Raw genomic sequence first — 14,823 nt, 5'->3', positions numbered from 1 at the left:
TTTGATTAAACCATTCAGGTTTGATGCGAACGGTACATGTTTTTTCTTTGGCAGGTGCATGGGTCTCAAGTACTTGGCTACAGGTTTTGTTACAGAACTGGACAAGGTCTACATGTGCCCCATCCATGGAATCATCAGTGGTATTGAGCTTGAACACAAGGTCTTCCTCAAAAGCAACAGGGTCAATATTGCGGAAATTACGCGCTTTGTACACATTGGTGGCTCTGACAATTGACTGCTTCTTAAAATCAATGTCACAAAGTATGAGAAAATGATCAGAAACATGAACAGGGTGGATGTCATATGGCTTGACAACATGATCATTCCCTTTAACCATAACCAAATCCAAAGTGTGTCCCTTAACATGAGTGGGCTCATCAACAAGTTGCTCGAGACTAAGAGACTCAAGGATAGCAAGCATAGATTTGGTGTCGCTTTCATTGGGCATGTCCATATGGATATTGAAGTCACCCAATACCACTGATCGTCCAGGAAGAAGGTCAACTGCATTGAGAAATATCTCAAAATCATGAAAATATTGAGGCATTTGCTTTAAAGATGATGATCTATACACAACAACAAAGTAAAGGTTCTGGTTCTTCATATAGAATAATGAATGTTCAAAACAGTCACTTTTAGGTAGTTTCTCCTCGCAGAGTTCGAGACTCACTTGGCTCTTGAAAACACAGGCAGTTCCTCCACCACGATGGACAGAGTTACGGGGTACGCCCAAAAATGAGTAACCGGGAGGACACATTTGTCCAGTGATTACACGATCATCAGAACGGAGCCAGGTTTCCGTGAGGAAGAAGAAATCCAAGTCCCCATTCAAGACTATATCAGTTATTGTGTCCCCTTTATTGCCGACAGACTGGGCATTCCATAGACCTAACTTCATGTTGCTATGGTTACTTGATGAGTGCTCACATTGTTTCTGCTGAACAGTTTGCTCATTAGAATGAGAAATCATTGCAGGTGATGCAGATGGATCCACACAGCTCATAATTGGAAAGTTGTTTGAAAGTATCTTCTTCTTTCCTCGACGAGTTGGTTTCTGTTTATTTAAACCAAGTGACTTAATGTTGTACCAAACTTCTTGAGACAGTCTACATGTAGTTGAAATACCAGTATTGTACTTAAGGAGATCACTCCTAGTATAACACATTGTGGTAGAGTGATAATCAGCTGGATTATCACACAGATAAGTACTTTGAAGATGAAAATATTGATCATTCAGATGATTAGACTGATCAATCGATGGAGTTTTTCATTCCTGTCTGATTATTTGTGGAAAAAGTTGAGTTGTTTAACATCATTGCTGTTTTAACTCATCCCATGATTTTTTCCCCTGAATTTCAACAAGGGGTACTACACCCTGTGGTAAATTGTGACTATTTTTGCATTTTCTCAAAAATAATAACACACTGGTAACAAAAGTTATACATATTTTTGGGGCAAGGAATCCAATTACTACACTGAAATTTCAGTGACTCAAAACAAGCGGTTCAGTATATATGATAGGAAACGAGGTACATGCTAGCGGTACCTTATTTCTAATCATAAATACAAACCGCTTGTCTTGGGTCACTGAAATTCCAGTGTAGTAATTGGATTCCTTTGCCCCTATAATATACATAAGTTTTGTTACCACTGTGTTATTAGTTTTTGAGAAAAATGCAAAAATAGACATAAATTTATCAAGGGTGTAGTACCCTTTAATTTTTTTTATTTTAACTTGATGCCATGGTTACTGAGTAATATTATTTGCTGTCTTTTTTTGATCACAGGTGTGAAGTTCTAGGTGAGAAGCAAGTGAAGGAGAGGGTAGTTGAAGTTGTAGTCATGCAGGTAAATGGCAGGCCACACATTTTAATTTTACTTGGCAAATTTATTGTGCTTGAAGGCTAAACAAAAATAATATTAATTTTTTTCTTGAAAGTGCTCCAAAATCCATGTTTGAATTTTTGTTTATTTTTAAATATTTGTGCTAGGATTTATAAAGAAATATGCTTTTAAATCCCAAATATTTATTTGTGAAAGCAGTTGCAAGGTAAATACAAAATGAAAACTAGAACTTTCAGAAACTGTAGATTGATTTTGAACAAGTGTTAATGAGTCCATATTTTAAGGAAAAACAACTATGAAAAAAAACATTGTATTGTAATTGTATGCGTGATTTTTTTTTTTCTGGATTTCTCCGATATGAAGTACTGTAAAATTACTCTCTAAAAACAAAAACTCACCTGTAATTTCATGGAGCATATTTGCTTGAATTTGATATTTGTTGTCGTCAATCCAGTCATTAATATTCCTGTGCGTGTGTTCTTGATTTCAGAGACTACAAATGCCACCTGCGCTCAACAGATGCTCTAACTCAATGTGTAGGAAAGATCGTGTAGGAGACCATGTCCTGAAGCGCTGTACCAAATGCCTCAGAGCAGCCTATTGTGACCAGTAAGTCATCATTATAATTGGAGACTGAATTAAAAAGACATGTTTGCATATGACGTCCTGACGTCAGACGCAAACTAGTCTTTTTAATTCGGTCTTCAAGTATTAATAAGCTGACTGTAATAATGCCTTTCCCCAGTGATGCACCGTCCCTAGACGCACAATTGGGCCATTTGGCGATCACTCGCTGCTACTTTAAAAAAACATGCTGCTACTTGCCTAAAATTGGTCAACTTTTGCAAGTGCAATTGGGCAATTTACCTCTCAAATTTGGGTAAAACCGCCCAAATGTAGTATTGGGATTTTTTTTAATCGGAAGAGTTGGACTACTAGAGGGTCATTCACTATGGCCGGCACTGAAAAGTTTAGGCAACACTGCATATATCCCTGGCACAATCATTTTATTTTAGTTTTGGGACTTTGTCAATTTCTCAAACTGTTATTGTTAAAATTGCAGGTAATATGTATGTTGTGATTACTCTTTCCTTGTGAATCCTCAATCTGTGCACATCATAATAGTGAGCATCATACTCTGAACCTGACTGTCTTGAATGTATCAGAAACCAATTGCCTGAAAATTATATTTCTGCAAAATCTCAGTTGTGCCCTGTTTGGTTTTGGATGGGCTCGCCTCTGTATCCAATGTTCTAGTGGATACCATTTCAGCCTGTTGTATGGACTAATTTGTAAGAAGAATTTTAAATTAAAACCAGAGAACCAGGACTCGACCACCATCTTGATACAGGCATGGAGCAAAAATTAGGGGTATTCGGTTTCCCTCGGAATGCGCTCAAAGCATTCGTTGTCATGCAAGCGCGACATGGATGATTGGCGCATTTGAGAGACACACTTGATTCGACCAGCACGCGAGTACGACAACGCTTCAGATGAGGCGCAGAATTGTTTTCGTTCGTCTCCGCGCACCGTCGGCAAGGACCTGAATACCCCCAATTTTCTCCCCATAGCTGACGGCGCGATTGTATGTGGCGGTATAGGGAGTCCCGGTTCGCCTTCTCTAATTCTGTGATGTAGCATAAAGTATGACACCAAAATACTGCATTAGGGCACCATGGCCTAGCGGTACAGGCTCCGATTCATAATAGGAGGGTTGCGATTTGAACCCTGGCGATGGTGCTATTATGTGTATAAATGGGTACCGGCATAGTGCTGGGAAGGTAAAATGGGTTTAACTGTGTGGGAGGAAACGCCAAGTAAAGAGAGATACGTAATTGGGTCTGTGGGAATTGCTTCGGTATGACTTGGCTGTATGACGCCACAAAAGAAATCAATTCAAAAAACCTCTTTTGTTTTGACTTAAGACCAATTGGTAGTTTAGTGATATGTCAACAGTGCATGTGAAAGACATGAAGAGTGTAGAATGGGCTATACCAGTTGAAATTTACACCCCTCCCCATGGAAGACATAACTTTAATCTTCCGCACAGAAGGTGTAGATCTCAAGTGGAGTCGATCATTCAGGTAGTCCCATTGAAATTCATACTCGCTGTGTTGGAGATTAAGGTCATATCTTCGACAGGAGGTTCAGAGTTAAACTTATGGTTAGCTATACAGTAATCCCAATCATTACCCTGCCGTTGATTTGTTCATACAGGATGTGTCAAAAGGAACACTGGGCCAGTCACAAGATTACTTGCAAGAGACGACCTGAACCTGTGGGCAGTCCATTTATGATTAGCCTACCCCAGTCGCATGCAACATATGCCAGATTATGTCAAGCCATGGAAGCTTATGCAAGGTAGGTGCCATATATTCAATTAAATAACCACAAGGGCTTAAGCAATAAAGGGTGCTTAATCATTTTTTAAAGATTCTAAAAGTTTAACCCTAACCGCCTAAGGGCTTTTTGGCGACGGGAAGGGAAAGAAGGAAGGAATAAAGAGAGAAAAGAAGGAAAGAAGTTGTTTGCTCTGGGTGGGATTCGAACCCGAGACCCCTGCATGCCAGGCACTGGGTCGGCGACACTTTGCCACAGGTCTTGGGCTTCGCTGGCCAGCTGAAACCGTGCCTATATATCACTTAGGGCGATTAGTCATCACACCACGTGGGATGCATGCACGAACAGCGCATATATCAAGTAGTATTTTGTAGTATACCATCCTGTTAGGGTTAAGGAAGCCTATATTGAATTTCGATAGTGGTAACCTAACCCTAACCGCCTAAGGGCTTTTTGGCAACGGGAAGGGAAAGAAGGAAGGAATAAAGAGCAGGCATGAGAAATCTCCGCGTTTCCGCGATTTTCCGCGTTTTCAATGACCCAAATCATGAGAATAACTGCTTTCGCTTTTCAAGTATTAGGTAAATCATGGAAATCCCGTCTGAATTGTACATGTTTTACTCGCGATAAACGACTGGAATCGAATATTAGCAAATATTAAAGTAGTCTCACCATCAGACTCTTGATGACGCTAAAGATTAACATATCGTGCACTTGGGCTACCCACAAGCTTGGGGATGAGGCTATATAGCAAAAGACCTTTGACCCGATGATAGTAAACTTTTTTAAAGATGGTTCATGTCATGAATTTCGTCTGTAAAGAGATGCGATCGGGTGAATAAAATCAAACAATCGTGTCCGAAGCGAAATATTTGAACTAAAAACATTACCAAAGAGTTAGTATGGCGTCGAGGGATTGTGATTTCCTAGAAAGGGCACTTCTGCAAGCAAGCTAGCTATTCAAGAAGATCGAAAAGACCCACTGGTGAAGAACTTATGGCGGTGGGAATGGCTGGATCATACACACAGTGCAACCGGGCAGAAGTTGTCGCATTGCATAAGAAACCTGGTTTTGCTTTCTGCATTGTTTGCAATGAGGGGACGCGTGGCTCTAGTTGACCACGTGGGAAATGATAGCCACAAGAAGATATTGAAGATGAGGAAGAGTAACACTGTTCTTCCGTAAGCTTAAAACTCTTTGTCATTTTTTGTATCTTCATGCACTGATGCATGCATGTCATTCATTGTATTGTTGAATTTGTTGACTATCATTTAGGAGGCACATACCTCATTTCGTTTCTCACATGGTTGTGCCAAAGTCTAGGGTTGATTTAAGTTGGGGTTATATAGGCCAAAGGGTATGTAGGGGTCAAAGGTCAAAAAATAATCGAATGTTAATTGTGCATCACATATCCAAGAATCGGCTTCATCGGTCATGTTGTTAAGTAAATATGGCCAATTTAAGATGGCCGCCCGCATGTAAAAGTATAGGCAGTTGAAATTTCAAATCGCTGTATCATCCAAACGCAACACATTTTTTTATGTATACATTTGCTATGCCAATTAAAACCAAACTTGGTAACAATGATCAGTGGATGGGGGACTAGGGCTGAGGTGAAGGGTCTTGAGGTCAAAGGTCATCTAGGGGTCAAATTAGGTGAGGTCACATGTCAAACCATCCATCAAATGGTTTGCGCACCAGTAACATTGTACTAAAAAGTGCTATTTTTTCATTCAAATTAAACATTTTGTCTTCATTTATGTGTCTTTTTTTTCTGTAAAATTGCTCTCCTGAGAGGGCCTCAATAGGGTTTTTACAGTGTAGAAGCCCTCTGGCTTCGGGGGCTCCGCCCATCGACCCCGCCGGGGCTTCGCCCCTGGACCCCACCAGGGGCCCTTAAGCCGGCCCCTGGACCCCCCCGTGAGGGGCGATACTCCGGTCGCTACGCTCCTCCGTTCGCCATTTTTCCTCTTTTTTTATAATTCATCACTCTCATGCCTGAAAGAGAGAAAAGAAGGAAAGAAGTTGTTTGCTCTGGGTGGGATTCGAACCCGAAACCCCTCGCATGCCAGGCACTGGGTCGGCGACACTTTGCCACGGGTCTTGGGCTTCGCTGGCCAGCGAAACCGTGCCTATATATCACTTAGGGCGATTGCGTCATCACACCACGTGGGATGCATGCATGAACAGCGCATATATCAAGTAGTATTTTGTAGTATACCGTCCTGTTAGGGTTAAACTGACTTTCAGCACAACAAATTCAACTACCCAATGGTCAACAAAAGGACAAGTCTTTCACAACATCTTAGGACTTCTTCTGATGATGAACATAGCGTCGCGCAAAATAGTGTAAGACACGTTAGACAGTCTACTTGGTTTTTTTTAATTGCTTTTGTATCTGTGCGTTATAAATCCATTAAGTTTAAGTTAAGTGTCCATAATTATGGTTCGAGAACTGTCCTTTCAACATGGACACATAAAAACCTAATCTACTTGTTGCCTGTAAATTTACTTGCAGATATTCTACCAATGTTTTCCAGCCACCCATCACAGCCCAATCAACAAACGTCAGCCCTGATAAATCCTCCCAATCCTCGCCGGAAGATCCCGATAGACTAAACGAACCCTCCACCTCATCAGAATGGGGAGCCGGCGAACCAAGCAGCAGCACAGGCGTGTCGTCTTGTTCACAAGAGAGTATCGATATGGAAGCTTCGTCGTCGTCATCGGCCAGCGAGGAACAGCTGAGTGAAGATAGCGCTGTCGGTGAAAGCGTTATGGACCAGTCAGAAGATGGCGCTAGTACAAGTGCTGCCGGGGCTAATGATGATGTGAAAAATGGAAATGAGGTTGAGGCCAAGGACGAAGATGGGGTAGATGGAAAAACAGGTACATTGGAATATTCCAGTTGACATCAATACACCCCCTATGGAAAGCATGATCTTAATCCCCCACACAGGGAGTGTAGATTATAAATGGAGCTACCTGAATTGGTTGGAATAGCACATTTTGCATTCAGATAATGAAAAGCTAACATGATGTAGCACCATAACCCTTAAGAATACAGTTTATATATCGACTGCTCATTGCCAGAAGTGGGTAAGTGCAATAGCTGCCCTGTGAACATTTGGCAATTTACACACAGTATAGTGTACTCATGTACACATGGCAGTTACACATGGCAGCTATTGCATTTACCCACTACAGGCACTGAGCAGTCAATATTACAGATGTTTGATATGTACCTTTTTTTTAATAACATTAAAAAAAGAACTTAAAAGGGCATTTCGTGATCCACAGCCTCATCCCCCACTTTTCTCAAAAAAAGTTGAGATTTTTATATCACTGGAAACCTCTGGCTACATAATGTTTATGTACAAAATATTTCTTGCAGATTAAATCGTTTAGCAAAGATATCGTGAAATTTGAATTTCGTTCTGGTATACCAGAACGAAATTACAACACATTGTCTATGGAGCAGTGCAGTACACATAATCATGTTTAACTCGCAAAATCGGAATCAACTGAAATTTTGGAAATAGGCTCTTTTTGTGGATATCTGCTGAAAAATGTCATAAAAAGAAGATGCTAGGATCACGAAATACCCCTTCAAAAAGAACATAATATTAGTATGTATTTTGTTTCTTGATTACAGCGATGGTTGTAGGCCAGCCTCAACTACCAGAGAGGACCATGCCACCATTCTTTATTAAACCAGTCAATATGTCAGGGAATGGGCTGCCTGGACCACAAGGAGATAGGTTAGGTGATAAAGGTATGTCAACAAATATCTAACTACCCAAGTGTGATGCCTTATATTTCTGGGTGTAAGGCGACAGAAGGAAAAGGGCCAGACCAACCCAGATGCACAGATAATTGGTGGATGTTACAATCTAAATGCAGATAGGTGTGCGCCGTTGGGCAGCAACCTAGTTGATGCGATCTGATTGTGATGATTCACCATTGCAGCGAAATTACAGCGCTTTGAGTCCTCTAAGATCTGAAGAAAGGCACTTTATAAATCCAAAATTTATAATTTATTATTTATTTATAAAACAGCCTGTTTTTTGTGGATTGATTTTGCAGGCCTGTGATATCTCAGCTTTTTAGCGGAAATTGTTTTTTCTGACCGATTTCAATTTCAACTTTTCTTGACAATTATAACATCAAAATTGTGTCTGAGTACTTCTGATAGCATATGTGTCGCAATAAAACGACTGGGAAATGAGATTAACGATGCTTGAAAGGTCATGAAACGCAGGTCATAACATCATCACGATGTTGTGGAGCAAAGGTTATATATTCTTTGATTCCTTGTCTGTACTCATTGTGTAATATGTAGAACTGCGCCCATTGGAATGATGTTAAATGGTGCCTTGCTCACTGTGTGGGGATGTGCGATTGTCCGTAAGAGATTTTTTATCCAAACCATCCATCGGAAATGTGACATTTGATTTCATATCTCAAAGATTGATCATTTTACCACCAATATGCTGTGATTATTTTTGTTACAAAGTAAAACAAGCTAACTTCTTAAAAATGCCAAATAGGTGTAAGATGTAATATAGATGAGGTGTAACTCCTAGCCTGGATCTATTTGTCTGCAGGTGATGAGCCTCTGGATTTGTCTCACTACGATTATATTGCAATGGACTGGAGAAATGACCCCAAGCAGCAGAACCATGTACTAGCGGAATCCAAGGAGTTGGTGAGTCAAAACCCCATGGGTTTTTAATATTTGTATGTTATGTACTTCTACTTAACTTTACAATCAACTTAATATACAATCAAAAAACCACATCAGGTCAGGTGTTCAATAGCTTTAGTTTGTGCTGTAAGATGTGGTTTCATTTTCCACATGGTGTTTTGGTGTAAAATAGCAAAATAGGGATGATAATGGAGCACTGGACTCGGCAGTCCAGAGGATGACGATTTGAATCCTGCTTCAACCAAATTTCTTTTTGAAGTACTGAGAGTACTAAAGCTGAAGTACTTTGGCCATATTGTCAGGAAACATGGAGGTGTAGAAAAATAGATTCTGCAAGGGGCTATGGAAGGCCGACGAGGAAGAGGACGTCCACAAACATCTTGGACTAATGACGTGAAGCTGGTTTCTAACCAAGGAATGCAAGGTGCAATTGGCATCAGATCGAGTGAGATGGCATACTCTTGTGAAGACCACAGCAGCGCTACACAGCGTCACCTGACACAGAGAGAGAGAGAGAGAGTGCTAAAGATTCTGGAGTATTAATATACTACAGGATACCACTCATTGGCGCAAATGAAGTCAGTAGCCTATCCCTCCCAACATACGACTGGCAGATGATATTTATTGTACAGCGTAATTGCATTACAATCGTAATCTGTAATCGAAGATCTGGAACTAAATGTGATCAAGCCTAGCAACTGTCAATCAAACAAGTTTTACACTATTGAAGCTGTACGCAAGCATTGCAGTGTGCACACATATATGCATTTTGGGCTGACGGTTTCACTTTTTATGCAGGGATTGTGATGGCAGTTTAACTTCCTGGTTTAACTTCCTAATACTGTATATTATCATTCCTGTTGTGTATTATTTATTCTTACAGGAATATGAAGATGACGAATCCATGTATCATACAATTGACAGCGAGAAGAACATCACCGTAGACCAGTGTCTACAACTATTCACTAAACCAGAGAAACTAGCTCCTGATGAGGCATGGTAGGTCATTACTCATCGGCAGGGACAAGTGATTTGCACGAAAAAAAAATAGCCGATTGCGCGGAACATTTTTTCAGTGCAAATCATGTATCACTGCCCATAGGAAAAAAATAGCCAATTGCGTGGAGATTGCGCGGGGGAAAAAATTTCCGCGCAAATCACTTGTCCCTGCTCATCGGTTGTCTTCCATTGATGCAAATCCTTAGTAACTATGTCCTTGTTATCATGAATACACCCTTTCAAAACAAAGTTTTCTAAAGACAACCTTTTGTTTTTCGTTGACCTAGTTTATAATACTGGGTCACACAGCTGCTGGGCGCAGTACTTATGCTCGTTGCCATGGTTGTGCTTTGCATATTGTGTCACTGGCGAGCACTTATGTGGATTTATACAAGTGTATTATGATGTGAATTTCAGTAGCAGCATTGGTACTGTTTAGGTCAGCCCGCGAATTAAGGATCTGAAGGGGCACGGCAACTTTTTTAGGGCAAGTTGATAATTGCCGTGGATTTTCACTGAAAAGGCAAGGCAGCACGGCAATTTGTAATATTTCAAAAGGGCATCAAGGCAACTGTTGAAAATTTGAGAAGGGCACCAAGGCAATTTTTCAAAAGCGAATAGATGCATTACCGTCAGCTGAATTCGACACAAAAGTAAAATTCGACTCTCAACTTTACACTAAAACTAACCTGATTGCTTAAAAAACCTGCTTTATAATACAGTTTAATTCACTTAAATTTTGCGATCCCTAGTTCTGAGCTGCAAAACTGACTCGAAATGTAGCGATGAAACAGCTGTAACTTTGGTAATAATATTGATCAAATTCGCCGGGCTCACATGTACAAGATAAGACGATACCGGAAGGGTATCGCCATCGGTTTGCAATGGGAAGTCAATGTTTGATAATCGAGAGAACAATTGATTTGCCCAGCGCTCAGATTTTGTTCACGACACGAGGTCGAGGAAGCTATAGTTACTAACAGCGTTTCTGATTGGTCGATAGTACGTTGAAGGTATTTCTCTGACCAATCGAGAAAATGAAGTCAGATTTCTAGTAACCAGATAATGTATAAGCCGATGTGATTGGCTGAATATGTAAGCTTACGTAGGGGTAATGAATATTTCCAAACAAACTATTGTGTATACTGTGATTGATAGCTGGGTTACGATGCTCAAAATAGCGATCGTGTTCAAGATTTTCGATTTAATTTTCCACAATTTTGCTGGGATTTAACCAGTACTTGTTAATGATTTTATAATGAAGGGACAGGGCTGGCGGCTAGGGCACCCACGGCAACTTCATTTAGGGCACGACAAGTGACTGCCGTCGGTAAAGGACATATTTTGAGGGCATTGCGGCAATGGGGGTGGGCACCCACGGCAATATGCCGTCGGTGCCGTGGGTTAATTCGAGGGCTGGTTTAGGTACTCTGTGAGTATTAGTCAGGCACCTTGGTGATGGTGTACTCGTGCAGACAGCCCCAATGCTCAAAAAGGCTCATTAATATGTAATTTTTGCCAATATTGCTCAAAAATCAATGCCTAAATGTTCAGGGTACTTTTATGTTGCAGACTTTTGCCTTGAAACTTAGTCAAAGTGTTTCTAATGTGCTCTAATGTATTTAATATTGTCTAGCAGCCCTCTAATTTGTGTAATTAATATGGTTATTTGCATAATTTGAGAAAGAGGAGAGGGATACATGCATTCATTCATATTTTATTTCTGTAAAAATTCCGATATTCACATCAAAATACATCAGAATCAATAAGTGCATCTTAAGTTTGTTCTCCTGAAGTAAATTTGACCGAAATTCCTTCCCGAAAACAATAATGTGTATTGAAATTACAAAAGAGATGGTTTGAACCCCAGCTGTGTCTATTGTTATGCAATATGCCTATTACCTTGTGGAAAGGAGCAAAGTGACATCTGGTAGAGAAACTCAGGATCCACAGATTGGACAACAAGGGCAATGTTTACAGGGGAAGCATTTTAAAATTGCTACTGTCCACACAGCCTCTGGTGCAAAGAGGCTCTAATCCAATTGTTTTCTGGCCAACTTTGTGTCCATTTTGTAGGTATTGTCCCAAATGCAAACAGCATCGTGAAGCTACCAAAGAGATGTCCCTGTGGAGATTACCTTGTAATCTAATCATCCAACTCAAGAGATTCTCATTCAAGAATATGATATGGAGAGACAAGATTGACAAGATGGTCTACTATCCCACGAGGTGAGCAACATGTGTCCACATTAGGGTGTCGACATTTGAATGTTTCACATTTAACCGACTGCAAATGCACTATCGGTTTCGAAAAATCACTTACTTTTTTTTAAACATTTTGTTGGGTCAAATAAACAAACTATTGGTGTTCCAAAACAAGTCAATAATGGTTGATATATAAAATTGTTCAAGAAAAGTGCACACAGAATTTGAAAGGTGCACACCATATTTTCACCAGACTGTCCTTACTTTAATAGGTTTAAAATTGTACTGAATGGTGACATTCATATCCGATGGTAAATTTTAAATCTATTAAGGTTGGGGTTAACCCTGGAATTATGGAATCTTTTGGGCCTTGTAACTGCCAAATTGTTGGTCTAAAGTATATAAAAGTATACATATTTAGAATGGCAAAGACTTGATGAATACATCTCTGAGGTAGGGCTGTTGTCCGTCGACAAGGCAGTTGTAAACAATTTTGTTGACAAAGCAATTTTCCCGACTGTCGACAAGCATGGATCAATTGTCGGCAAAAACTAATCATTAAAAAAAATAGATAAAAGCTTAACATCACCATTAATTGTCATGAACTAAATGTAATCAGTCTTCTATTTCATTCGTAAGTGGTGCAGATTATCTTTCCATTATTATTTCAGTCCAATATTCTGATGAAACTAATTACATAGATGGGGCATATGGTAATAGTGTGTTGCAAAAAAAAACTACTCATAACATGCTCTCTGAACTTAATATTTTGACTTTGTTAATGTAGCAAATAACATGCGCACAAAACAATAGGAAACAAAAGATATGAACAGTTAAAAATGTTCATATCTTTTGAACTAGTCCCATTTCAATGGGGTTTGCTGCAAAATGTAGCTTTGCAAATGCTTGTTACAATCCAATAAGAAACTGACAATTTAATATGACCGACTTCGGACTGATTTTGCTTGTTCACACCACATTTGTAGTATTATCTATTAATTGTTGTTTGTTTTTCTTTGTGTTCCCCAAACAGAGGTTTGGATCTGACCCCTTATTGCCATGGATACAAGGGAGGGATACCCCCTGTGTATGATTTATATGGTGTTATCAATCATCATGGAGGCATACTTGGAGGACACTACACATCATTTGCTAGATTACCTAGTAGGGAAGACTGGGGCAAGAATGAAAATGGTACGTATCTGTGCATAAGTCTGGAATAAACTGTGTGCTACACACGGACATAAACCCACAAGCCTCAGCACACTTTACAGAAATTAGCTGACCACTGTGGCCCAAGACACATCATATAAACCATTTCGCAACATTAGGGACTTGTAGCTTAAGAAGTGCACACCCTACACATACTACAATAAACCATCACAGCCAGGATCAACTTTCTGAGTTCTTGTAGATAAACAAGCAGCTAGTTCTTTGCCCAATGTAATTTCAAGTCAGCTTCTAATTCAAATTATTCACACCTTACTGGAATGCTATGAGATTCCCCCCAATGAAAAAAAATCGGAAATGTTAAACAAATGACGGCAATTTAAGCAGTAAACAATCACCATTTCCAAACTGGAAGGTTTGCCAGCTTTTGTCAGTTCCTTTGAACTGAAGTATTTACTGTATTTACTTCATTGTTCCTCCTCAGATTGGCGTTTGTTTGATGACAGTCACGTTACCATGGCATCCGAAAAGAACGTCTTGACCCACTCGGCGTATCTTCTGTTCTACCGACTCCGACAGCCATGTCAACCTTACATACCGCCACCTATAGCGACCACCACTGCACCTCCGAAAAAGGACACAAAACCTAAAGCTGTGATCAAAGGAAGCACCGCCCAGGTACGAAATCCAAAGAGAGAGACCGTGGCACAAGAAAAGCACCCAATAAATGTAGCAGCAGAGAAAAAAGAAACTGTTTCTAGTGCAAACATTCCAGTTGCAGCATCAACAGTCACAACGGCAACAGGTACAGCAGCAGCTACAGCAGCAGCAACAGCTACAGCAGCAGCAAGGCCGCAAGCATCTGCAGCAGTTGATGATAAAGCTATAGACCAGGAAGCTAATAACTGTAAAGACCAAGAGACTGAACTGTCGTATACCAATATGGAAGATATTGATTAAGTGACAAATGTGATACATCCTGGTGAGATATACGATAGCGATTACCGTATATTGCCAAATAGCGTATATACAGGGTGTCCCAAAAGTGACTTAACATTGTGAATTGGCCATAACTTGCTTTGTGTTAATAGTGTTGTTACAAAAATGGCACAGTATGTAGATAATTCTTTTAGAAATGTTGTGATATCAAACATGCTTATGTGGTCATGACCCTTTGGCATGAAATTAACGGATATCTACCGTACCGTAACACCCACTTTTATAAAGTTGAACGCAAAATAAGTCTCGTCATTTCAGATGTGATAACGCGATATAACGTGTTATCGTTTTAAAATCTGTTTTGTTTAATGTTGCTATGTTTGTTTGATTGTTTGTTTGTTTGTTTTCAATGCGTAATCTTCATTTTCTGTTTTATCTGGATTTTATATGGAAACTGCTTAAGATCTTTTCTGAGGATTCGATGAACAATTGTGCGCGATACGTTGTTCTCCATTGAAAGTCGGCGTACTGATCGTCTTGGGCTTTTCGCCATCGCTCTTCGTATGACATCGATGTTTGTAGCCAATCTTCCTGTTCTTCCACGTCATGCCCGAGA

At 40.0% G+C, this 14,823-nt stretch overlaps 1 protein-coding gene across 1 annotated transcript in view; it reads left to right on the top strand.

Annotated features, from left to right (window-relative positions):
• Nucleotides 1–14,293, top strand: part of LOC140159260 (ubiquitin carboxyl-terminal hydrolase 19-like) — a 44,096-nt gene extending 29,803 nt beyond the window's left edge. Inside the window, exons 18-27 of the mRNA XM_072182673.1 lie at nucleotides 1,788–1,848; nucleotides 2,336–2,454; nucleotides 4,063–4,206; nucleotides 6,705–7,075; nucleotides 7,842–7,961; nucleotides 8,794–8,894; nucleotides 9,778–9,893; nucleotides 11,970–12,122; nucleotides 13,132–13,292; nucleotides 13,753–14,293. Of these exons, the coding sequence (XP_072038774.1) occupies nucleotides 1,788–1,848; nucleotides 2,336–2,454; nucleotides 4,063–4,206; nucleotides 6,705–7,075; nucleotides 7,842–7,961; nucleotides 8,794–8,894; nucleotides 9,778–9,893; nucleotides 11,970–12,122; nucleotides 13,132–13,292; nucleotides 13,753–14,228 (1,822 nt within the window). The 3' untranslated portion in view covers nucleotides 14,229–14,293. The remainder of the gene's footprint in view (nucleotides 1–1,787; nucleotides 1,849–2,335; nucleotides 2,455–4,062; nucleotides 4,207–6,704; nucleotides 7,076–7,841; nucleotides 7,962–8,793; nucleotides 8,895–9,777; nucleotides 9,894–11,969; nucleotides 12,123–13,131; nucleotides 13,293–13,752) is intronic.
• Nucleotides 14,294–14,823: the final 530 nt, after the last annotated feature.

Source organism: Amphiura filiformis, chromosome 8 (assembly GCF_039555335.1).
Source record: "Amphiura filiformis chromosome 8, Afil_fr2py, whole genome shotgun sequence".
In the NCBI taxonomy this organism is placed as follows: Eukaryota; Metazoa; Echinodermata; class Ophiuroidea; order Amphilepidida; family Amphiuridae; genus Amphiura; species Amphiura filiformis.
This window is presented reverse-complemented; position numbering and strand designations above follow the sequence as displayed.